Source organism: Cyprinus carpio, chromosome A17, assembly GCF_018340385.1.
Source record: "Cyprinus carpio isolate SPL01 chromosome A17, ASM1834038v1, whole genome shotgun sequence".
Classification (NCBI taxonomy): domain Eukaryota; kingdom Metazoa; phylum Chordata; class Actinopteri; order Cypriniformes; family Cyprinidae; genus Cyprinus; species Cyprinus carpio.
In genome coordinates, this window is record NC_056588.1 from 12,326,065 (window position 1) to 12,353,544 (window position 27,480).

General features: G+C 38.2%; 1 protein-coding gene across 1 annotated transcript; it reads right to left on the reverse strand.

Moving 5' to 3' along the window:
- Window positions 1–27,236, reverse strand: LOC109108104 (arf-GAP with SH3 domain, ANK repeat and PH domain-containing protein 1-like). The gene is made up of 26 exons (XM_042774138.1): window positions 26,800–27,236; window positions 22,222–22,294; window positions 17,077–17,222; window positions 14,852–14,926; window positions 14,416–14,465; window positions 14,131–14,254; window positions 13,124–13,209; window positions 12,758–12,833; window positions 11,003–11,089; window positions 10,681–10,790; window positions 9,780–9,849; window positions 9,066–9,153; window positions 7,838–7,886; window positions 7,417–7,583; window positions 6,852–6,985; window positions 6,338–6,429; window positions 6,036–6,216; window positions 5,265–5,350; window positions 5,069–5,184; window positions 4,838–4,905; window positions 4,522–4,626; window positions 3,978–4,182; window positions 3,501–3,762; window positions 2,556–2,766; window positions 1,901–2,029; window positions 1–1,779 (listed from the first exon to the last, which is right to left on the reverse strand). Exons 1-26 carry the CDS (start codon window positions 26,923–26,925, stop codon window positions 1,705–1,707), a joined length of 2,991 nt encoding a protein of 996 aa, XP_042630072.1. The 5' UTR covers window positions 26,926–27,236; the 3' UTR covers window positions 1–1,704.
- Between the last annotated feature and the right edge of the window lie 244 nt (window positions 27,237–27,480).

Genomic DNA, 27,480 nt, shown 5'->3' on the forward strand with positions numbered 1-27,480 from the left:
TTTCCACAAGATTTTATGCACACTTCTACACATTCCTTAAACACTGTTTAAACATTTCAAATGTTTTAACACTGCTACATTGTAAGTAAAATCCTCATAGCATGTATTTTGAATACTGAAGGCAGTAGGACAAAACAGATGATGGCTTACACATAGCATTCAACCAAAGAGATGTTTGACAATTGTAAACCAAGGATGTTTTTTTTAAGCAATATGTTCTGTAACAATAAAGCACTTTAATGGCTAGACTATGATCACAGTCGGATCAAAGGTTTTGCAATCTACTGTATGATTATCCCAGAGACAACACATGATTATATAATTAGCAAATTGTCATTTTTCATTCTTAGAAATACAAATAATATCTTCGAGGAAAAAAAAATGCTCTGAACAAACTGGATGTGACATTTCTCAATAATATAAGAAGTTACAGTGATACAAAATGGTTAATTTTCACAAGCATAATTTACACGCAGCATTACCTTTTGCTTTCCTAAAACACAAAGTCAGCTGAACCAACATGCGTACATTCATCTCTGCCTGAAAAATGCTTCACAGAAGTCAATGAGATGGCAGAAGGGAAAACATCTTTTGTGTACTTTCAGTTTATCAAACATTTATACAGAGTCTGCTGGTTCAAGACACGTCCCAAATGCACCACAAGCCACCTCAGTTTGGAGGGAGACCCCAGCCATTAAAATAAAAACGTAATGCTTACCGATAACAATAGACAGATAAGACACTTAGCGAGGGTGGCAAGTGCAGAAAGAACTTTTTTTCACAGACAAAGCTAACAGAGTTTTTTTAACATTCACATAGAATATGGACACTTGAAAAGAGATGTTTTACTACAGAATTTTAGAAGCAAAGAAAATAGAATACTAGGCTACCAAAAAACAAGTACCTAAACTGTTTTTCTGTGCTCTGTAAGGCCTAACAGTGCCTGTACTGTGGGTGAGTTGATGTTTCCTATGGCTTGAAATACTGAATTGTAAACTTTCTGGGAAATTCTGCAGTAATTTAATATTCACATCCCGGATTCTAGAAGTCTTCAAGTATTTCATTCTGAATGTTGCAAGTTGCTTGATCTCCCAGTGCAAGACTGGATGTCCGGGAATCAGCAGCAATAGGAGACGTCGGTGTAGAGGAGACAGATAAAACCAAATACATCATCCTTTAAACTCTCTGTCTGGAGGACCGGTGTCTAGCCAGAACTAATGGCATGTCATTAAAAAAAAACAAGAGAGCACTGAGCAAACCACAGGATGAGCTCCAGTAAATGAGCCCAGTGCCTCAAAGTCTGGATGACAATCTCTTAAAGACCTCAAAGTCCAAGTGTTTGTCCAAATGCCTCAACGCCAATATCAATAAGAACAAGTGATGTTTGTTTAAACAACGCAGCCAGGAAGTTTTAAAAGCTGGACAGCTTTCATCTGTTTTCTGCCTGTTCCAAGTCCAGTCATTCATGATGCACCTGCCAAACCTTCAGAACAGCTGAGATACATTACATGCAGCACTGAAATGGATGAGTGGATCATCTTACAGCATCCACACTAATGCTGTGGAAGAGTCTGGTCTCCAGTCTTTCATCTTCTAAGTGCACTTCAGGCCTCCAAAGCTTCTAGGTCTAGCGGCTCTGAAGATAAAAGCAACAGTCTAGACTAGCTTCATGTGGTGTAATGCGAGTGTTCGTGGAGGTTCATCTCATTCTCCTAATTTATGTACATAGTTGACTGGAAAAGAGCCACTTCTAGAAGGTTCTCCCTCTATATGGCCCACCTGGGAGGGAAAGTGTGCATTCAAGATGTTGATGTCTTCAGTTTGAACTGTTTACAGAAAATGTATTCACAGATGCTGCAAAGCTATGTGAGTGTCAGTGTGAGAGAGTTTGAATACTTACCCACCAGTGTGGGTCGTCAGTTGCTGTCACTATGATGACCTCATTCTTAAAGAAAGCCAGCTGATTGGCACCAACCGCTCTACAGTCAACTAACGCTCTGACCTTTTTGGGTCTCTCCTTTAATGAGATCTGAAACACATACAGAATAAACACTTTAGCAAGTTAAGGCTGGAATACACTACATGATTTTAGTCATCATACACTTGTCAACTTGGTTGACAAAAAAAACTGGACATTGTACACTAAATGACTAAAGATTTCACGTGGTTCTGAACACAACGGACTCACTGCTAGGAGACTAATGACAAAGGAAACAATGTGTGTTCTAAAATCGTCTCAAAATATTAAATATTCTTGATGTTCTAAGACTGGATGGAGTCTGTGCCCATCATACATACACTATGTGATTTTCTGTGAAATCAGTCAACTCTGACTGTCCAAAATCTGCAGACTGGCTATGACTCTCAGCAACTAATGTCAACTCCTTCAGACTGAGAATCTGGGCAGAATTTGTGTATAGTATTCCTGCTTTTAAATTCATGTTCACAATTAAAGGAATAACAAACTGCAAAAAAACATACTATGTAAACATCAGAAAGACATTTGAAAAATACAGTTTATTTCTCAAGGTAAAAATAATTGCATGTCATGTTACCATGGCATTTTTGCGTGAGCGAGGTGGCGGCAGTATGATTGGCACTGGGGCACTGTTGTTGGCATTCGCTGGCGGAGGTGCAGGGTTGGGAGCCCCACCCACTGGACTGCAGTAGAGTTCCTCCTGACTGCTTGCACACCCTGGAGACGGGGTTGAACTCTTTCCTTGACTCCCGCTGCTCGTGCGGCGATATGAGGTTGTCTTCTCTGAACTGCAGACACGTGTAATATTTGTATGACGATAAGTCACAATACTACACACGTATTCAAAAATTCAGATTTAATGAATGCTACTATTTTAATATTGGTAACAATACTGAACTGACAGCTCATCAAAAATCATACAAAATATGTCTCGTCTCATCTTTCAATAATCTTTCCAAGAGATTTGACCTACCTGATTCTCACTTTTGATACATGGCTGAAAGAGTTTACTTGCATCAAATTGGATAAAATTAGACTGTCACTCAATGGTTCTTTAAGGACCTTTAATAAACTGTGGCGCCCCTTCTTAGATTATTTGGAGGATAACTCTAGACACTTAATCTGTTTTTTACAATTTAGCATGCTAAATTAAATTGTCTAAGATTCTCTGTCTGTTAAGATATTCTTATTATGGATTAGTTTTTTTTTGCTTATTTTATTGTTAGAATTCTTTTGTATGGGAAGTTTTTCTTAGGTAGTTGGTTGAGGGAGGTGCTTACTGGGTATGAACAGTACATTGTTGTCTGTAAATTTAAAGTTCATTGCAGAAAATCCATAAAAGAAATTTGAAATAAAAAAAATGTCTTGTGACAATTTATTTTTCCAGAAGCTCCTAACTAATGGTTATGGTTTTAAATATAATATACAAAAAATTACAATACAAATCATTAAGTACAATATTGAGGAAACCTCTGGCTTTAGAAGATAAATGCAGCATAGGACCAGGACCACAGTGACCAACCTGACAGGTCCTCTCTGACTCTGTGGTGAGGTGGAGTGATTTTTGCCCTCGGCCATTGAGAAAAGTTGTCCCTCCCAGGACATTGTCTGTCTATGTCCTTTTGACCCTCCAGTGCTATGAGAGCGTGCAGGTGTTGGTCCAGTGGACTCCGTCACAGGTAACGAAGTGCTGATTCTCTTAAAGCGACCGGTGGGGTGGGAACTCTGACGGCAGGGGGAGTGAGTCTCTGGAATGGAACCTGAGATCTGAGGATCTGAACAACCTGCAGGGACACAAATTATCTTTGACCTTGCTATGGTTCATCTGGAATAACCATTCACATATGCAATGGAGCTCAATTCAGCTTCTCAGAGAACATCTAAACGTCAGATCATTGCTTAGATTTTGTTTATCAGGTCAAACTTACACAAGCATTTTTGGGATATACAAAATTCCAGACTTAAAAAGTCAACTAAAAGCTAACAAACAGTTTCTCACCTCTTTGTATTGCTTTAGCTGGCAGGGGAGGAGGCATGGAGCCATTAGTGGGGGCGCTGTTGTTGGGTGGATTTTGGTAAAGGAAGTCAATGTTCTCATAGGCCCTGGGCAGGCTGCCTTTATTTAAATTCCATGCAGCCGAGCAGTGCCCATTGCTGCCAGTAGGGAGCAGCGGAGACCGTGAGCCCTTAAGATGGGGACTCACCTAAACAAATAGTTATTGAACATTATATTTCACATTTTAAGTCCAAACAGAGACATACTTTTATTTATAAGCAGCCATAGATTCATAGACTCGTATATTCATAATAATGTTCCTATTTAAAAAATAAATAAATAAAAATTCATATTGCTGAACCTGAGCACTGTTTTATCATTGATTCTGTAAATTCTAAAACAAAGAAACATTACGGCATAAATTATTTTATTATTATTAAATGCAAAATAGAGAAACATTTTCACCAGTGGTCACAGCCTCAGATACCACTGTACATATTATAGTGAAAAATACAAATAGTAAGAAATAGTTAATCTTGTTACAGACCCTTTCGTCCAGATCATCTTCACTGTCATACATGTCCTGCGGCGTCTCCCATGTGTATTCAACATGGATCTGAGAGTTGAACTTCCCACTGTGGGCCAATTCCAGCTAAACATGCACACAAAGAAAATGTAAGAAATCCACAGCCAATTCACTAACTCACCTTTGACCAGACTTATATCATACTAGTGATAGATAGTGATAGTGATGGATTCAAATCCAGCTCTATTTTTTTAATTATTTGTTTGTTTGTTGTTTTTATATATCTCACATACACACACAAAGTCAATAAAAGCTCTGTGCAATATCTGATACTCACCAATTCGACACACTGCATGTGCTGCAGTCTCTTGGCAATGTCTAGAGCTGTCTCACCTGCTGAGTTCACTACAGGACAATCAGAACAATGGAAGGCTCAAAATCAGGACAGACTGATCGATTTGTCTATCTATCTCCCTCTCAAAATTGAACACAGTCTGTCAGTCTGTTTATCCATCTATCTATCCACCATGTTCATTGTTGAATTTGTGTATATGTGAGTATTGTATACCTGTGTGTAAAACAGCTTTTGCTTTGAGCAGAAGTTTCAAGCACTCTGATTTGTTGTATAATGCACAGTAATGAAGCGCTGTGTTTCCTTCTGCTGTCTTCTTTTCCAGGCAGCCACTGAGAAAACACACACAAAGCAGTCATGGACATCCTACTTGGATGCTGACGGATCTGTGACAATAGCAGATGTCTCTCACCAGTTCTGAGCAAGAAAATCCACCAGAGCCAGAGAAGTCTTCTCAGACATGCGCACAGCTAAATGAAGACTGGTCTCCTTCAGATCCTGTTAGACACAGAAGAGAACAAGATAAATCTACAGGCTGCTGCAAACCGACCACTGTCTCAGCAAGACAAGCATACTGCTATTCACCAGTCCAGTAAATCACAGCAGACTGGATGAGGAGTGATGGAGAAGATTAACAAATTTGACTCAGTTGCTGTTATACAATTCTCCACTTGTGAGTATGTGTGTGTGTTAAAATAAAAATGCTGGTGATTCAGTCACTGAATCATTAGAGTCAAATTCTGTCTTAGAAAAGAGACTTTGGCCAAATAACACACACACACACATACAATTATACAAATTGTGTGTAACACAAGTACAGCAGTCATTACACAGCTTGTATTCACTTCCTGAGTGGGCTGAAGAGAGGGAAATCTGATTAGAGATGGAAAAAGAGAGAAAATACAGAATTACAGAGAAAGTGTGAATGATGTATGATTAATGACGTTTAACCACACAGATGTCTCATTTCTGCTTATACAGCTCAAAATGATCAAAAAGAATTAAACATCTATTTGACTAAACCACAGGAAGTCTCATTTGATGGAAGGACCCTGTGAAAGCTCTAAACATCTCAAGAAATGTCTAAAGCACGAGTGACGGCATGTTTATCAGCCTTGATGGTTTTGTTATCATTGTGGTTGTGTTTGTGTTTGTGTATCTATGGTGGGATTGAGGCTCTCACCTGTCCGTCAGGTGTGGCAACTGGTTTAGACAGGTCCTCTCCCTCAGCATAGAGCTGCAGCAGTGACGTGAGATCTTTGCTCCTCACAGTGTCATACACGTGGTATGCTTCAGAGTGTTCTTTTGGGAGGACGTAGCGCCGCTCTGCATACTTTGCTACAATGTACTCCTTCCTCGCTGTCCTGAGACATGAAAACAAAAGCAAAATGAAGCCAAAAAAGTCTGAGCTACTGATAAAGCGAAAAAAAGCTTTAAAAAAAATATCATATGGAGCTATATACGTGACTGTACAGTAGGACTCACATGTCGCTTTTTGGGAGGGGCTTGACTAAATCATTGGGCAGGTTGACTTCCATGATGTCATTAAACTTGGCATTTCCAATGCTCACTGCCAACTGTGAACCAAAACACAACTGATAAACAGATGTTTGCAGTAAAAGACCACAGATATTTAAACACTGAATTCATGCATCCAGCTTCATGTTTGGTAATTTATCTGTAATCTAAATGACAACAAGTAACTAACAAACTAATAAATAACACTCATGCGTGCAGAAGCACTTGCACTTAAAGTTTCTGCTTTACTGACAGAGGTAAAAAGTTCATATAAACATGTACCGATGTGAGCGAGTCACTTGTGAGTAACTGCTGACTTAGTTTTTTATGTCAAGTCTTTTTATGGGTAAATAGTTCAAGATAAATGTGATATTTACCACACAAAAAAAGTAAATGTGAACTGTATAATGATTAGATCTAAATTATATTTTTGCGTTTTGCCGCACACGTTTGTTTTCTGTGTGTGTGTGTATGTGCTTACCAGGAGCTCAGATGTGCTCAGCACATCGAGAGTGAGAGACTGAATTCGTGAGTGATGTACTCCAAGCTCACGGTGGATTCCTGAACACTCGATACAGGTGAGAATGCCCAGGTTAGTGGAGAGCCAGGTGGGTTCTAAAGAACACAACACACGTCAACATTTCTTTGCCACTTTTTAACACCTTTTACCAACCAATAAAGTATTTTTCAAGAGCTCTTCATAAAGATGATGCAGTAATTCTGTAGAACAGACATAACGTTATGCATTGCTTAAATATTTCATCTAGTGTAAGAAATACATATGCAGAACTAAGTAAGGCTTAAATTAAATAACTCTCTCTTATCATCATTTTGATTCGATTTAGAATAACATAAGACATGGGATTTCTGTATTTGTGACATGGTAAGTGTCCATTCACACAGAATGCATTTTTGTATTTAAAAATAAAAAGACACTAGACACAAGTGCAGTGGTCAAACACATGCGTCTAGCATGTCTAGCAAAAAAGGAAAAGAAAAAAAGTGTGATTGGCCCCTAACAGCATTTAAAAAAAAATTTTCAAGACCTGGGGCTCCACAGTCGCTGCAGGCCTCATTGCCTGGCTGGTTTCTTAGGCCTGAGATCACAGCTCGGACGAGCTCCTGCAGACCACTGTCCTGAAACTGGAGCTGATCTCCTCCGAGAGCCGTGTTCAAGGCCTCCTCCTTACTGTTCTGCAGCACAGACACCCATCTGCAAGAAGACAAATGAAGGGATTACAAAGAAAAGACGTGTATTCATATCAAAAAGTGACTTTTCAGATACATCCGTTGCATCTTAAACATTTTGTCTTTCTTTATCTTACTCCTTCCTTTTTATTCTCTCTCTTCTTGAGAAGCAGGTTTTGAACCTGCTCTCTCCTGCAGGTCTGTACATGCCGCTCTGTAGAGTATGATAAAGACTTCACTGTATGGGGGGGTGTTATGTGTGTAAATTTCTGCACTTACATCATGCATTCTTGTTCATCCTCAGCCTGGAAATGGTATGTACGATTGTCTGTAAGGACAAAGAGAGAAAGTGAGAAATAAATAGTGTGTGCGTTTTGTTGGCCTCTATGCAAAGGAAACATGAGCCTCTTTCACACAGAGATTCTGGAAAATACACGGATGATGTGTCCCGTGAACTTTTGATTTTGGTTCATTCACACTGCCAGTGATTTTCTTTTTCTTTTTCACACACATCCCCTAAAGACACATGACATTACGATATGATGTGTAATGTGGTGCATACTGTTTCAAAGCTGCCGAACGATCTCAGCTTCAGCGCAATAGTGAGGAGGTTTCTGATCTCTGCTTCATTACAGTTTGCACATATTCTTTCGTTGTGAATGTTGATCTGCCTTTAAAACACCCGGTAAAAGAGTTGCATGATTACGTGCGTCATCACTACGACACACCCTTTACAGCTTTGGTCCTGGCTTGTGTTCACACAGGGCTCATTCCAGGACTGATCCTGGCAATGTTACTAGGTCGTATCAGCGTTCACACAGAAGGCACTCTGGCAATTTTCAGGTGTTGTGCCCAATTTCCTCCCCCTGCCGAATTATTACCCCCCTCGTTCAAGTCGATACCTGATTGACTAATCCTAACCCCTCCCCCACACCTACTCCTAAACCTGCCAATACTAGGGAGGTAATAATCTGGCAGGGAGTCAGAATTGGGCACAACACCGGCAATTTTCCGGAATCAACGCGCAGTGTGAAAGAGGCTATGGAAAAACATTCTGATATACAGGAAATCAACAGAAAAAAACAGGTCAGGACTGGCCAGCGGCAACTTACATGCATTCCATGATCCACATACACCTACATACCTATTCCTCAAAACGTTATTTACATTCTTAGTGAAGTGAAGTGAAGTGAAGTGACATACAGCCAAGTATGGTGACCCATACTCAGAATTCGTGCTCTGCTTTTAACCCATCCAAAGTGCACACACACAGCAGTGAACACACACACCGTGAGCACACACCCGGAGCAGTGGGCAGCCATTTATGCTGTGGCACCCGGGGAGCAGCTGGGGGTCCGGTGCCTTGCTCAAGGGCACCTCAGTCGTGGTATTGCCGTGTAGTGCACACTATTCAATCACTAGTATGCTAGTTTCCCATTCAAAACATAGTTCTTTTCTTCATGCCACAGCAGAGATGAAAAGGGTGAAAGGTCAGAGATCAACGTACGTGTAACTAAATCAAATGTTCTCTTTTCCTCAGGGTTGGGCCGCACCTGACATGTCAGGAGGTTGAGCTTTGCGGGTGGTCTGTTGATCTGAGAGTGAGAGAAGAACCATAACATGCTTAAAGTGCATTCTCATCACATATGTGGTCACTCACTAAATCACAGGCAAACAAATCTCCCTTGCAATTATGCTGTGTGCAGGACTGATGCTAAAGATGTGAGTAAAAGCTTACATAAAGTTTATGGTTGCTAAAACACTGAAGCTGGAAGCACACAGACATGTAAGCAAAACCAGTGAAAGTTTTGGGTTTTGGGAATGTGGATGATTCCAGATGAAACACTTTTATGTGTTTTGGCCTGTACTTTGTGGTTCTGAAAGGAAACCGCGATGAGTCTCTCTCACAGAGCATGGGAAAACTGATTGCAGGCCTCTGAAGCTCAAGTAATCACTCTTGAGACCGTAAGAACTGGAAACAGCCTTTGTATGTCATCACCATTGTCAGTTTATGATTTGTGCTAATTAATAATCACACGCAAGAGTACTGATTACAACATAGTGATTCAGCCATAGGATTTATATAGAAGGTTTGTAAACCAAAAGTTAATATTAAGTACTTAAATTCCTCTCAGCCAAACAGATTCAAAAGACTGTAATATAATGAAGAATGTGTAACTGGAAGGTGTTGAGCAGTGTGTTTGTGTCTCTCAAATCTCACCGTGCTGTGTGAAATGGTGAGACAGCCATATTTAACCCCACACTTCCTCTTCTGCCAAACCTTTCTGATCCTAAAACACAAAGATCGTGGAAAAACCTTAATTCACATTCAGTATTCATCAGTATTAGCATAATATCTCCATACCAAAGGTTTATTTCAAAGAAAAATAAAAGTATGTTTTAACCTTACTTCTATTATTTTTCTCAGAGATAAAATTTGACCATATTTAGGGGTCCTCTGCATTAAATTTTATATGGTTGATTGCTTAACCATATAAACTCCATACGCAGAAATAACTAGTAGCCAATTGTTAATTGTACTCATTCATTAGCTCTCTAGTGAAGTTACAATCAGTAATTATCTAACAACAAAAATGGAATTGACACGTTTATTCTCATGCACTGATCAAAACCTAGGTAGTCTAGATGAATGTGGGCATTTGTTTTGAGAGAGTGCAAGTAAGACTCAAGTGCAGCAAGAGACTAAACCACATTTAATAGAAAACATCTGTGTGAGAGGAACACTGTGACAAACACACACACACACACACTCCTGAAGTCACAAAGCTCAGACTGATGCTTTATGTTGCTAACTATCTGTGCTGCACGACTCTCAGGACATTATAGCTCATTCCTTCATTTATTCTGCTTCCAGTTTAAGAAGGGCATATATATCATTATATACACCGAGAGCAGTATGGAGAGTGTTTCCACACACTCACCCCATCTGACAAAAAGCAAACAGGAGCGGAATACTGCATCATGTCTGGAAAACCTTTAATAAGCCGTGTAATAAAAATAAACAGTTGGTCTGTTGTTGTTTTTGGGGGGTTTGTGACCTTCGTAATTTAAGGAAGTAGACAGTGTTTAACCTTGTTAACAGTGTTTAATGTTTAACTCACCCATCGCTTTTCTTAAGAAGAAATCCAGATTTCTCTGTGCCATATTTCTTATTGCCTTGAGGCTGGTGAATGCTATATCCATGGCCAGAGTTCTTCCCGTTTAGAAAATCCTATGAAGATGCAGAACGACATTTATTGTAATTGCGGTCAACATCATTTGCATCTCCGAACTTGCTGAAATATTGTCTTTCAAACCAATTATGGCCACAGACAAGCCGTTTTTCAGTCCATCTGACTCTTAACTACATTCATGAAGAAAATGCGTTACTTTGAGCTAGAACTAGTATAGCATTCTGGGAGTTGTATTTATTTTGGAGATTACCTCTTTGCCATCCACCTGTAGTTGTGTTCTAAGTGAGTCGCGCAATTGAGAGAGCTGTTTTACTTCTTCGTCCTGCTCATGACGAACCTGTGAACAATAACAGTAAAGTGATGTGGCGTTTGTATTTGTGCAACACAATGTGACTGGTCTTAGAGATTACAGGCTTACACTGGAGCACATCTCTCAGTTTTGCAATCAAGCCCAGGACCAAACCAACACAGCCAGAAATCCTGCATTACTCAAAGCCTGTTGAAATTATGCCTTCGGCCCCCAGTACAAAATTCCAGCAGTTTCTTCAACCAATTTCCATCAAACAGTAAAAGGAAATTTTTACTTTTGGAAAGCTGGGTTGTGGTTGTCTCATTTTTGAATTTCATTTCCTTTTATGTGCCAAATGCTGATTTGTTATGATCAAAAGAGGACAAGTTGAAACAGAAGAAATGTCACTTTAGAAACATTACCCAAACCAGTTCTGCCACAAAACACAGTCATCTCAACACCAATTCCACATGCCCTATCCTGCCTTGTCCTCATAGAATCAACAAATTGGCAAACAAATCGCAAAAGATCATTTAATGAACACCATTATTGCTGTGTGATATTCACCCTAGACCGGTTTAAATCTCTCTATAACCATGACCAGACAAGACCTGCAGAGCAAGTAATGCTGCTGGGAAACATCAACTGAAAAATAATGAATATAATTAGTGTTTTAAAACAGCTTCTGGTTTATTCTTTAGGGAGACTTATGTGAGACTTATGTGAGTCTGGACAGAATCAATATAATAGCTTGGGTCCAAAATAAATCTTTCCTTACTGTCTGCTGCTTACATAGGCAGCAGGTTTCTAAGGGAGTATCCTAACTGTCATGAAACCACACAAGTGACTGACTTTTGCAACTCTGTGTGTCATCCCTCTACATAGTGCAAAGAAATACTTATGCAAGCAACATAGCTTGTTAACATTTTGCTAAGCTAGTGTACACTTTAATTTGCCTAAAAATACCTAGCACAAATTTGTAACATATAAAACTGTTTTATTCATATTTTTCAGTAATCATCCACCATCTTGAGTATTTTATTCTTTCATTAAGCTTGTTGAAATGCATTTTGGGATTGCTTTCTCTACAAAAGATACATACAATGACATTTTTTAAAAGAGGAAAAAGGTAGCAACATACTTTTAGAAGCACTCTATTAAAATAATGTCAAGGTAAGCTGCTGACTCTATTTTTAACAAAGCTAATGTGTGGGCTAACAAAAAAGATACTCTATAGAAATTCATGGAATGCAACAAAGCCTTTCAAAGGAAGTGATTCAGACAGACTAGACAAGTAAAATTGATGATAAAGTGTCAATGAAAATCTTCCTCAAACAGAATTTAAAGAAGCTTATTTCATAATTTTACGATTACGCCAGGTCATGACTAACATGAGAAGCAAGATAGTTTCAAAACATTGAAGGTGTGTATGTGTCTGTGCATATGGCCTGACTTTCTGCATTACAGTCAGAAAACAAACAAAAACAAAGGGGAAAAAAAACAAGATAAGTCATCATGTCTGCTCATCACCTCTCTAAGAAAACAAACCATCCAGTCAGAACTGCTCTTTGAGATCCACATCAAAAACGAATGAAATTTATGAACATTTTATAATGCATTTTTAGAAATTTATGTAACACTCTGTGTGGAGACTCTAAACACAGGACATATGCGTTACACTTTCTACACAGATGCTGGGTTTGACAAGTCTATTACCGTATGTACAGAGGCTGCTAACTTCTCCACAAATGGACCCAGGTTCTCTGCGGCCTTCAGTCCATCCTGAAAAAAACTGAGAACACACAATAGCAGTGTTTAGCCATCTCAAATGTCAACGACATCAATACACACACCCACAAAGCCATTGAGATTCAATCATTACAGACAGACAGTTGTTGAATGATTAGCAGGATTAAATCTTCACTGCACAGTTATTCAATTTCATTTGGGATTCATATGCTGAAGCCAGTCTTATAAGGGGCCTTAACCCAGACTTAAGTGTAATGTGAAAAGCCAAGTTTTTTACTGCATCTGAAAAGGAAGCTGGTGCTTTTAGAGGATCTAAATTTGTTTTAGACGTACTTAAGTTGGGCTTGAAAGTACTTGATCAGGCTCTGCAGTAGATCTGGACCTTGTCGAACTTTCAGCTCCTGAATCTTCAGTAAATACTGTCAAAGCAGAGAGAGAGACAGAAAAAGTTATTTCGTCAACAATCAAAGGTCAATCCCACTACTGTGTCCCAACATTGTGACTCACCACAAAGCAAAAGTAGATGAATCCAGCGCAAACATGAATTAAAACTTGAAATGCACCATACAAATTTTTGCCATGATTTGGAGTCTGGAGGAGACAATGCTAGTTGCCAAAACAAACTAGCATAAACTATAGCAGAATAGCAGAAACTAAATTATCTAGTCAAACTAAATCATTTATTTTTCTAAAAGTTGGCATACATGAGCATGAGAAAATGCCTTTATGGAGATTAAAAAAGGTGAAAGAAGCCACTGGAGATCAAATGCTGCTTAAGATTCTGAATATTCTTTATCTAAGCAATCTGTTCAAATATGTGAAAATTTACATATATGGATACGGGAACTTTCAAAAAGTTAATGATGGTCACATGGTCAGACACATTTGGAAGAAATAACGCATGTCTCCACTATAAAAAGAGAGCAAAGTGGAGACATCTGGAGCTCTGTGGCTGGGAAAGGGAGCACTGTAGGACACTGAAAATCCCCTCTCTTTCATTATTCCTCCACTTCACTCCTTCTTTCCTTATTCTTTCTATTACCACAGCTGGGTTCAAACGGCTTAGCCCAAATTTCCCCATTTCTGCTAACTGCCACGCACACAGTATATGGAACTTGGACACATCACCTCAGACATGTGGAGTGAGGTCATCAATAACCACATATGAACACAATGTGGCCTCAAACAAGAGTGCCTCTCTCAAAAACACCCCAAAGCTTTTTGGTTTCAGTTGACTTCACACACTTATTGAGACGCTCACACAATGCAGTCTTGGTCAGATTAATTTTGCACACTTTTTGTAGTCTGTTAACCAGTTGCCCTCGTACGGCCTCTTATACCTCACACATCTGCAGCTGGAAGTTCCTTCTTTCTCTTTCCATGTCCTCCACTGTGTCTGTTGATTCCATCCGGATCATTCCATGCGGTTTCTGTGTCTCCCTCCTTTCTTTCTTCAGCTTGCCTCTGAAAGCCAAAGTAAAAATGAATGAATAAAAAGGGTAACGAACATAATGAAACACTAGTTTAGCTTGTAGACTTGTATTTTAGATAAGCCAAGAGGTGATCTTGTATTAAATGTTATAGGAAGCTGTGTACTAGGAGAACAATTTGACTCTGAAACTTACATTTTAGCATCATAATCCTTCCAGCTTTTCTCCATCAGTTTTTTCAGCTCCTGAGAGAGAAAATACAATATAAGAATAAAGAATTATAACACAAACATAAAAGAATTTAGACTGTGTTGCCTTAAAAGTGTGATGCAATAAAGGCCATCTTTATTCAAAACTTGATCTCTGAGTCCTGCACTATGTCTTCACTCCTCATACCGGTTAAACTCATAGAGAAAGGTGTGGTACAGCTATTGCGTTTCTGACATTAGAAAACACAATAACCCCAAACAAGCTACATGCCAAACCTTGTTACAAAACAACATGATGCACTGTTGATGCTTTAAAGGAATGAATTTAACTTCATGGCCTTTATAAGTCTAAATCAATTCAATTGGGGTTTTAGTTCAGTATGATGACACAGTGTGTCGCAGCAGGAATCTGTCTCACTCACCAGCCTGCTGTCTCTCAACTCAGTCTTTAGCACGTTCTCCAGAGGGAAACAAATTATGTTGTTCAGGTTTTTCACCTAAAGAACCATCAGAAAGTACACATAAATTCAGGGAGACACATTTGAGAACAAACAGGTATGACGAAATAATGTAACAGAGACAGAAACCAGAAAGAAACTAAAAACAACATCTGAAAGTCAGCCAGAATACAGTGCAAATGTTCATGTTAACTCTAACTCACTTTTCAAAGTGAGTGCTCACATTTGCCTGGCAAGGCATAACCCTTCCTAGTCTAGTCTGGATGTACAAATGCTTGCAAACCATAAATCTGCATGTTAAAAATGCAAAAGGTAAAACTCTGTTTGGGATTTCTCCTCAGCCAAGTGCATAAAAGTGCTGAGCAAGTATAAATCTTCCTTAGGAAAGAATGTGCGAGGACAAAACCACTCCAGGATAAAAGAAGAATCAGACCGATTCATTTCAAACAAAGGACCCCTTAAATATCAGTTTTAAATCTACAGACAGCATTGTTAATTTTTTTTTTATTATTATTATTTGTATTTCAGTAATTGACATTGAAGTGTATATAAGAAGAAGTGTATGTATATACAGTATATATATACACACACACGTGTGTGTGTGTGTGTGTGTGTGTGTGTATTTATTATCACTTTTTATCAATTTAACACATCCTTGCTGAATAAATACATTAAAAAAAAATAACTGACCCCAAACTTTTGAACGGTAGTGTATATTTGTTACAGAAGAGTTCTATTTTTAATAAATGCAGTTCTTTTTACTTTTTTTATTCAAAGAATCCTGAAAAAAGTATCACATGTTCAAAAAATATATTAAGCAGTAAAACTGGTTCCAATATTGATAATAAATCAGCATATTAGAATGATTTCTGAAGGATCATATGACACTGAAGACTGTAGTAATGGCTGATGAAAATTCAGCTTTGCATCACAGAAATACAATATATTTTAAAGTATATTAAAATAGAAAACCATTATTTTAAATGTTAACAATATTTTACTGTTTTTTTCTGTATTTTTGGTCAAATAAATGCAGCCACGATGAACAGAAGAGACTTCTTTAAAAACATTACAAATCTAACTGAGACAGGCATTGGTACTGAATGATAAAAAACACCTTTCTTGACCACTAAAAAAGAAAAAAGACACTCAAAACCAAGTAAACTCTTTCACACTAAATATTAAATACACATTGTGCTATACACATGAGTGTAAATTAAAAGTAATCATGGGAGTCATCTCATAATAGTACTGGATATGGATTTATAACCTTGCAAAATGGATGTTATGAATATAAGACTTCATGAATAGGAAAAATGGGCTTGACTCTGAGGGAAAGTTAAACCCCCACATAAAGACGCTAAATCAAATGGAGTTTATTTTCTTAGCAGAGTTTCTGTTGTATTTTTTTAGGCTGAGGTTCCTGTCCCTAGTGATTGTTTGATTGACAGCTCAGTGGTCAGACGCTATCCACTCATGGTCTCAGGTCTGGTATAAATTACCATCACCATGGAAACTATCAGTGGGAGGGTTCCGGGAGCTGTGGTTTGAGGGGCCCTCGCCTGCAGCTGTTGAACCCCTACTGACACACACACACACACACACACACACAAAACTACCTCTCCCAGTCCCCTGTGAACATTGTACAGCTGGAACTCTGCTGTTTTTTATTCAGAAATATATCCAGAAGACAAACCACACATGCACACACCCAAAGGTGCTTTTTGAATAATAATACTGGCAGATCAGACAGTACTTGAAAAGTTTCCTCTCAAAGGTGGAAAAATACTCATGTTGGCCTTGAATTATACAGGTAATTAACATTTATGCTTCACTGAACTTTATGCTGCACCTGGAAGCTAAATTTGTGGTAAATCAGTATGTGCTTTTTAATGTCCTGTGTTGATATTTAGAGAGCAGAGTGATGTTATAGTGATTTATAATAACAGCAAATATGAAGTCTTATTTCCACTATTGACTTAAAATTCCCTCAAAAATATCTGAAAACAGAAAACCTGTCAGTAGATTTTGGACTGACACGTGAAACTAACACTTAAACACTTGACTACAACATATCAGTCTTCTCTGCTGCAAGGAATGGGCCTTAAGTGAGATAAAAAAAAATATTCAGCATTATGTCCCTTTTAAAGTGTTCAGTATTTGTAGTTTCAGGATGGTGTCCTGCTCACCAGGTTTTTGAAGAGTGCTGTGATCTCTCGTGTGAACACAGCCAGGTTCAGAAACCCTGTGGAGATCTCGTTATTTTCCTGCATCAGGTGACTGTTCCCCAGATTCTCCAGAACCTCTGTGTAGAGTTCCTTATTTTCCACATGATCTGGGAACACAACATCACACAATCAAAATCAACATTTCCATGAGAAAAAGGATATTCATTGAAAAACAATTGTAGGGTGGGACTTGATTTTATCCATCAGGAACTGACAAGTTCAGTCTGAAATGATGTACTGTCAGAGTATGTATAGCATTTGCTGAGTAATATTTATGAAATATTATTAGCATTTAAAATAACTGTTTTCTATTTTAAGATATTTTGAAATGTAGTTCATTCCTGTAATGGCAAAGCTAAATTTTCATCAGCGATTACTCTTCAGTGTCACATGAACCTTTAGAAATCAATCTAATATGCTGATTTGGTGCACCAGGAACATTTCTTATTATTATCAAAGTTGAAAACAGCTGTGCTGCTTAATATTTTTGTGGTAACTGTGATTACCATGATGGATACTTTGGTGAACAAAGTACTTGGATGAACATAATTCAAAAGGATTTTTTTTTAATAGAAATCTTTTATAACATTATAAATGTCTTTACTATGACTTTATCAATTTAATACAATCTTGCTAAATATTTATTTATTTAAAAAAAACAACAACAATATCTTTTGAACAGCAGTGAACAATAGCGTATTAAGAAAATAGATAGACTTAGATTTCTTTAAAACATTTATTTTTTTATGGTACAGTTGTAATTTTTAAAAGTGATGACCTTTATCCCTCTTCTGAAACCGTGTGACCTTGCAAACCTCACCGCATGATCAAATGAATAGAGGAAAACAGGATTTTGAGATAAAGTGAAAATGAAACCAGCTGAAGCACAGTGAGCTCCTGGCAAGAAGACTAAAAACACCACAGGCCCAGACTACACTACAGATCAAAGAACTCTCAGCTCCTCAGCTATAAAATAAACAGGTACACTTAGATAAGAGTCAAATTAAAGACAAACCATCCTCACTTATGATGATCACAAGTATCTGTGGGAGCACATGCTGGACTTTCCAAAAGAACACCCAAGTAATTAGCATACTTTGCTACAGTTAAATATGTAAACATTTTCCTGTATTGGAATCCTCTGTCGTTGCATAAACAACATTCCTGTCAAGTGATCAATGCCCTGTCTTTCTAGAGGTTGGGTTAGAGCTTTGATTGGTTGATCAGGAAACTGTTCCAGGAAAAACAAAGGACGGTGATCAAGGAACACACCCTACTTAGGTACATCACATGCATTGTGTCCTAAACCCATTTCACCTGAATAACTTAAAAAAAAAAAAATAAACAGGAGAAATCTTAATGTCAGCATATTGATATATCTATATCAGGACATCAGTCTAGACTCTAAAGAGTCTGGGAATGTAAGATCACTTCCTTAATAAATAAAATTGCATTATCTGGTTCTGTTTTTCAAGACAGTAGTAACTACTGGAATTTAGAGGAATTTACTAGAATTTAGCATCACTTTCAGAAAAAGTACAGTATTAAGAGGGATTGGGGATTTTTTTCTGGAGTTGGTTAATCAAATATCTGACACTTCCTCTTCTGTGGATTTCAATCAACAGTGTTTTTCTAGTGAGTCAGTCCAGCTAAACAACACCGCTTTTCACTCGCAGGCACCAAGCACTCTAAGGACCTACCTTCCCTGATCTGGAAATGGTTTTATTCTCTCAACAGGCATCTGTTAGCACTTTCAGACACACATTTTTAATTTGTATTGTTAATTCATTTCTTGACATGTTTGAGACCTTGATCTGATCCAGAGATGGTAAGTGAAGCTCAAATGAACCTTGAAGCAGATCCCGTTCCTGGATTTTTAGAAAATAGAGCCCTAAATCAACACTTTAAAGTGCCTGCCACATCTGTGTTTGCATGTCTTAAGCAACATTTAGTCCAAGGTCAACAACTCTGTTTTACACTGTGACACTGTAGATTACAGGCAGACAATATAGACTAAATTTACAGCTCTCTAAATAACCTTCAGAGAGTCTCCTATCATCCCTAAAATGAATTCATTTATAAAAACCATACATCCCTCATTGAAGATGAGTTTTTATTGCACAACAAGTGAAAATACATACATAAAAATAAAAAAAGAAACATTTTCATGACTCCAACATTAACTAAACTAAAAAGTCCACAAATAAATTTTAGTTTTCAATACATGGCATATTATAAAACTCAAAACCTTAACAACCCACCTGAATAAAGGGAAAATGCCACGTGATAGCAATAAAACTAGATTAGGCCATTTTAAAATTATATCAATTAGCGCATAAACTTTAGCAGTATAAGTTACTAGAAATAAAATTAAATAAAATAAAAATTATAATTGAAAAATTACAAAAGAAAAAATACTAAACTTTAAAAAAAAAAATTACAAAATTTCTAAATTATAACAACGTGGATTTGGGGCATCATTCATGTTCGCAGCACCAAAATTGAGCCATGAATTTCACCCCAAAGTCACTTATAGATTTATTCACATCTGTAACAGAAAGTATTAAAAATACTAACAGTAATGTGAATCACTAACAAAAAGCAGACCATCAGCAATAAGCTTGGTGAGAAGGAGACAACTGTTGGTGCGATTATTCGGAAATGGAAGAAATAAAAAACAACCATCAATCTGCCTCAGTCTGGAGCTCTGTGCAAGATCTCGCCTCATGGAGTAAGGATGATCATGAGAAAGGTGAGGGATCAGCCCTGAACTACATGGAAGGAGTTTGTTAATGATCTTAAGGCAGTTGGGACCACAGTCACCAAGCAAAACATTGGTAACTCACTATGCCGCAACGGACTGAAATCCTGCAGCAAGGTCCCCCTGCTCAAGAGGGCACATGTACAGGCCCGTTTAAAGTTTGCCAATGAACATCTTAATGATTCAGAGAAAGCTTGGGAGAAAGTGCTGTGGTCAGTTGAGACCAAAATTGAGCTCTTTGGCATTAACTCGACTCGCCGTGTTTGGAGGGAGAGAAATGCTGAATATGACCCCAAGAACACCATCCCTACAGTCAAGCACGGAGGTGGAAACATGCTTTGGGGCTGTTTTTCTGCTAAGGGTACAGGACGACTTCACCGCATTTGAGGGGCAAATAGACGGGGCCATGTACTGTAAAATCTTGGATGAGAACCTCGTTCCCTCAGCCAGAACACTGAAGATGTGTAATGGATGGGTCTTCCAGCAGGACAATGACCCGAAACATACTGCCAAGGCAACAAAGGAGTGGCTCAAGAAGAAGCACATGGCCTAGCCAGTCTCCAGGCCTCAATCCTATAGAAAATCTGTGGAGGGAGCAGAAACTTTGAGTTGCCAAATGACAGCCAAGATACCTTAAGGATTTAGAGAGGATCTGTAAAGAGAAGATAAAAATCCCTCCTGAGATGTGTGCAAACCTGGTGACCAACTACAAAAAAAACGTCTTACCTCTGTGCTTGCCAACAAGGGTTTCTACACCAAGTACTAAGTCATGTTTTACTACTTATTTCACTCACTGAAATGCAAATAAATTTCTAACCTGTATATAATATGTTTTTTTTTTTGGTTGGTATTCTGTCTCTATATGTTAAAATAAACCTACCATAAAAATTACTGAACCTTCATTTCTTTGTAGGTGGGCAAACTTACAAAATCAGCAGGGGATCAAATTAATATTTTCCCCACTGTATCTATATACAGTATATTGACCCAAAAATCATCATGGACCCTGGACTCAAACACTGGTTTTTAACCAGGATGAGTAAACAGTAAAAGAGTAAGATTAAACTAAACCTGCTTGATTCTGCACAGAACTGATAAATGCACTAGCTTTGAATCAGCTAAAAAACACAAACAACTTTATGGATGGGGTGAATCAAGAAAGAGTGGTGATTTTATCAGGTTCAGGTTTGGTCTTACTCCTAAAAGAAGTTTAGCTCCACCACAAACACACAGGGGCAGGAAATTGAGGCCCCTTAATACTAGTGTTTCCGGAATAAGACATATGATTTCAGTTAAAAGAAAGAGAAAGGAAGAGATTGAGTGAAGGCGAGGGGGGAGATGATCAAACATGGAGTCTCCTTTGCTTTTAACTGAATTGTGACTCACAGAATTGAGAAATGGGGCATGCATCCTCAGAAATGAGAAGCAGGCAGATCTGAGACACAATTCCCAGAAACCGTGATCATTCCGGTCAGGACTTTTGTAAACACAACACAACATTATAAATAGTGTATTGGCCAGGCCTGTGGGGCAATTTCTCATTTTAGAGAGGATGGAGCAGATGTAAACACACAGATATCTCCCTGATGTTTCAGTACAGTAAAGACGCTGATGGTAAAAAAGAAAGAAAAAAAAAGGTCACATTTGATCATGTGATAAAGTTTTAGTGCACATGCAGCCAAAGGATGGACAGAATGAGGCACTGAAACTGTATGTATTTTTACTCGGTGTAGGGTCATGACTCTGACTCTGTGTCAAAAACAGGAAAACACACGATCTGGTCTTTATTTAAGAGATTAGTGATTGTGATGTCAGTGCAAGTCTGGGCCCCAATTTCTGTCATCCTTCATTTGTGTGACAGAGAGAGCGAGGGAGAGAGACTAAGAATGACCTCACTGCAATTCTTTTAGGAAATGTGTTTTTGGAAGACTTTTTTACACAAATCTTACTCTTTCACTTTAGCAACTATTGTTATTTAATGAAGCATCTTCATGTACCCAAAACTCCCAAAATACATATTTTTGCTTATGTACTAGACCAGTGGTTTTCAACCAGGGGCCGGGGCCCACTGAGAAGCTTTAGCAAACTTCCAAGAGTGCATCAAGGTGACTTAAAATAATTTAAAATATGACAAAACAAGCATTAAAATCAGCTAAGACAAGTAAGGAAAATCATATTTATTTTTATTTACTCATTTAACAACAACTTTTTTTTTTTTGAAGGGCCAGGGATCCCACAGGGGGGTATGTGATAGCCTAATTTTAAAAGTGTGATTTCCAGACCTGAAAAAGTCAGCTAAATTAATAAAATCTTTCCACAAATCCACAAAATAAGACTGCACTCACTGAGTCCAGAGACGTGGATGGCTTTTACAATTTTCTTCATCCTCTGTAGGGACATCTGGTCCTGCTCTAGAGACTGGGGCAAGACAACAGAGAAATGAGAAAAACATTAGAATAAAAAATTCATTACTATCATCAACCACACTTCAACTTCATGTAATCATTAACACAAACATGTTCAACTGGTTGCGGGGCAACGCTTGAATGTTTTTACCGAACAAACATCACAATAGTTGTCAAGCAGTCTTTCTATCACGTCAGGCAGCCGTGATGATGTCAGAACGGGTAAGCACAGGTGAATCAAGCCTCACAAAAGACAATGACAACTCTTAATGATTCAGAACAGAGACTATTTACAGTACAGAATTAGAGCGGTAGACAGAAAGAGACACACCTCCGTGGGAATCTAACATGAGTTCAAATATCAGTGGTTTATCTAATGTTTTAGTTTATTAGGTTCGGATCACATCAGTTTGTTTAACCTCTTTGGTCAGAAAGTGTCTGTTCAGAATGTAAACATGAAACCTGAATGTGAATATCATAATGAAAGGTTTTAATTTAGTTTGAATGTTTGGGATTACATCAGTTTGATGTACGCCTGCTGCTGGCTGCCAGAGATTGTTAAGTCTGATCAATGGCAAATAAATCAGTGTCAAGACAAACTTTCTTTGGTTCTGTTCTGTTTTGTTTCTGTCTGTAGCTTTTTGGCCAACATCCCAGACACATGGACTTATAGGATCCAGTGATGTATAACTCAGAATCTAACATGCTGAACACCAGATAGGTTAAGGTTTTTACACACAGACAGACGAGTAAACACACACAACCTCTTTTTTACGTCAGTATCAGAATATTTCCTCAATGTACTTAAAAAAAAATAAAAAAAATAAATAAATAAATGAAAACACATCCAGACATGTTTGGGCATACAGGTTCTTCCAAAGAAACATTATGTCCTACTATATGCTTTTTACTTCCTTGTGTTATTTTTCTAAGTTTACTAGGGAAACAGTTTAATTTTCCAGTTTTTCCTGGTATGTGGAAAAACCTGAGCAGTTCGACCTTAGGGATTTTGCCAAATCTCTTATCAAGCATTCTTTCAACAATGTTGAAACAGATGAAGGACAAAACACTTCATCAAAGGGCACTTCCCACGTACAAGCCAAAAAGAAGATATGGATTCCAAGAACATTATAAACACACTTGAAAATTCCCTATTGAGTGTGTTTATGGTCGTGTCAAGACAAAAATTCTCTCAAAAAGTTTCATCGCCATTATATCTAAGACTTCAAAAGAGTGGGTTTGGGGGGCATTTAAATCCCACATGATGGATATCAAACGTAAAGTAGAGGGCTTATTTAACATATTATGTTTCAACAGCTCATAAAACTAAAATAATTGGCTTTGATTTACAGTCTGAACAAAATGATTCACTAAAACAGTTCACTGATTTTTTTAAGGCCCTGTGAAATACTTTCTTGCAGCCAAGTTTTTGTAAATTTGCACAAGTTAAATGCTGTAACTGTAATCATGATCCTTATTGTTTTTGTGCCTAATAAGTACTGCTAAATAAAAATAAATTACATAATCTGATCGTTATGTAAAAAGATAATGCTTGCTTCAGCATACTAGTTACTTTAATAGTTTTAGTGTGGGGGTGTTTTTCACCATACTCTTTTAGACATTTCTAACACTAATTATACTGAATAATGGCATTATGAATGTCAGAAATACTATACAGGCATTACTGGAAAAATAAATACTGACATCATCTTTAGCATGTGTAGCACCAAATGAGTTCCACAAAGGCAACAGAATGACAACATTAGGGTAGTTAGTTTGTAAAGTTCACTGCCCCCTATACACAATGCCCCAGCCAAACCTCTCAAAGACTGGTCACTATAACCTAAGTGAACTGACAACACTAGGATATGTGATTGTGTTAGCGGCTATACTACACTAAAAGGGAGTGCAGACGGCCAGAAATACATTAATTAGTCACATCAAATCTGCTGATTCGTGGTATGACTGCGGTGGGTGTGTGCTTATCTGATGCGAAGTCTTGATACCAAACAAACACATACACACACACAAACAACAACATACAAGTGTAACTTCTAATTCAATAATTATCAAAAGTTATTTAAAAGTTTGCACTGCAAACTCATCTGTCGAAAGGTTTCTAGCCATGTCCTCCTCCTGCAGAACATTCAACATGCTGCCAGCCATTAGCCAGCGTCTCAGCAAATGGAAACATAAAACAAACTTTGCCCCTCAAACCCAAACAAGCCTTCAAACACTGATCTTCATGAAAACGCGCAGTTATACACACACAATGCCCCTGGGTATATCAAACACTTAAAACTCTACTTTGAAGATTTGAAAGACTGTAACACTCACAACTTTAGATATTTGCACAAGTAATCTGGACATAAACCGCATATCTGCAACATCAGGAACTGAGCTGACCAAATTTATAATCCAGAAAGAAAACAAAAAGATCACACAAACATCTCAGACTCATTCAAGGAAACTAAAGTTACTTCCATCTTCTCTTCTGTGTTAATTCTAAAGAATATTTCCACAAACACCAAAGTATTAGTTTCGTAACACTTTGTGTTGCTTAAGTGGTGCTTAAAGGCATTGTTCAACCCAGAAGTTCATCATCTTCACCCCATTTAACACCCTCATGTCATTCCAATCGGGTTGAACTTTCTCTACTGTATAAAACGGAATGGAAGTCATCTAACATGATGTCCATGCAGCTTTTTCCCACACAATGAAAGTGAATGGCGATCATGATTCATGACTGTCCCTGTTCCCCATCTACTTTCACTGTATGAAAAAAAGCAGCTTGGACATTCTGCTAAATATCTACTTTTGTGTTCCATGTAAGAAAGTCCTACAAGATTGAAACAAGTGTGAGTGAGTAAATGATAACAGAATGTTCATTTTTAGGTGAACTACTCTGTTAATCGATAGCCCTTGATGTATAATAATGCATTCATTTAAATAGTTTTGTGCCATCCTGTGGCCCCCTTGGAAGTTTGTTGAGGCCCCAGCTCTCTGGTTGAAAACCACAGTGGTTCTCAATTCCAGTCCTCACGACGCACCACTCTGCACACATTTTGTATGTAGGCCTACCTCTTATCACTTCAGACATTTGTTGTATTCCATCATAAGTGCCCGGCGAAATGGACTTCACAAGATATTCCACCATGATTCTAGTTCAAAGGGAGTGTATATGTTCAATTCAAAGGGCATTAAAGTGTGCTGAGATGTGATTGTATTTATTAACAGAGATACATTGTCACACTTCTCTAGTAAATTTAGTCTGTGTGAACACGCTGCCGGCTATGGCGTAGCGCAAATCTGTGAATGAATGTTTCAAATTGAAATAAACTTCAACAGATTTCCTGTGCTCAGGGAGTAGTGAGCAATGAACACTGTGTAGGGACCCTGTCAATCGGAACACAGTTCATGCATGGAGCTCTCTTCTAACAAGCTGATGATTTTAATCAGGTGTGATTAGAGAGACATGGAAAATATGCAAAACGGTGGGTGGCCAGGGCTGGAATTGATAACCACTGCTTTAGAACTTGAAATTCATGAAAAAAAAAAAAACCCTCAAACCTTTTCCCATGAAACATGCGGAAATAAATGAAAGGCTTCCACTGTCCCGACATGCCCAGTGTTATCGCGTGCTGGCAGGATTTCTCTATTCTCCATTAATATCCACACAAATGCGCCTATGGATGAGCTGGCAGCCAAAGACCCTTATTACGTTTATAAGACCTCACAACAAGTACTGAGTCTGTTATCAGTGCTGCTCCTCTGTAATTAACTATATTAACACTATTCCTTAAATGATGCAGCTGTGAAGGACTGTGGGGTGGTTCTGTGTTTGTTCCCCATCATTCCAGTCTCGCTATTTAAGATTGCTATTTAAGACAACACTTCCTCGACATCCAAGTGCCAAGTTTACTTGGCAACTTGAAAACAATCTCTGTCTCTTTCTTGTTGTGACTTCTGTGCCATCCTCTGACTATTAACCACAACACAAGCCCATAAAGTGTGCAGTGGGGCATTCAAATCACTAGTGTTTAAAAAAGATTCACTAGCAACAGCTCACTAAATGGCAAAAGGTCAGTTCTGTTGGTCACACAGGTGTCCTCCTTGAAGAGTAACCACAGGTGCAAGTTTACTTTATCTACGGACATGCTCAACTAACCTTGGCAACTTTAATACTTTTACCAGTTTATCTTCAGATAAATTATCGTTGTAGACTAGAACAGTCACACTGGCCACCCACCGCTTTTCATATTTTCCATGTCTCTCTAATCACACCTAATTAAGATCCTCAGCTTGTTAGAAGAGAGCTCCATGCATTATATATATCTGCAACCAAAGTTTCATTAAGTTAGGCTAAATTCAAAATAATAGTGTTTTTCTCATATTAAAAAGTCTTGTCATGTGTGCAATTAAAATGTTTTTTTTTTTGTGTCAGAAATTTTCACAGGGATTCACTCAGGTGTTGTTCACCTGCGCACAGGTAAACAACACGCTTGCACGCGCCCTTACCTCTTCGAGCGCGGCCACGGTGCTTCGACAGTCGCTCATTTTAGACTGAAATCCAGAGCTTACTGGGGACGATAGGTCTTCTTTCGCCAAAGAAACGAAATCTGAAATACTTATTTTCTCCGGCATGTTTTTTCCGACTGTACCAACCAAGAAACGTAAAATCCCAGCAAACGTAGTGAAAACAAACACTTCAAGATCAAGCAAAGTGCATCTCCATAAAGTCCTCTATATCCAGAAGTGAGCGTGATTGCCAGAGCAGAGGAATTAAATATTGTTTCATATCTGCGACCAAAGGCGAAAGTATCGGTCTTCTCTGTGTTCCGCCGTGTGAGAGAGTCTGCAAAGCTTCTCTGCGCACTCTGTCTACTTTCGTTCTCTGTGCCGCGCGAGCGTTCAGTAACGCGTGGCGAGAGGGGAGGGAGTCATTCCATCATCACGTGGGAATGTTTGTGTGTTCACTGACGAAATTAAAAAAGAGCGCGCGGTGAAAGACTGGAAGTCTTCAGATTTATTTCTTTCTTTTTTTTTAGCTGTTAGAATGAAACAGGAATCCATTTTTTCTTCGAGAGTGAAATATTATACCTTTTGAAATGACTCATAGAGTCTTTTTATTATTAGGGTGCGAGGACCCTTTTAGAATTTCTCCATTTATTATTATTTATTATTATTATTATTATTATT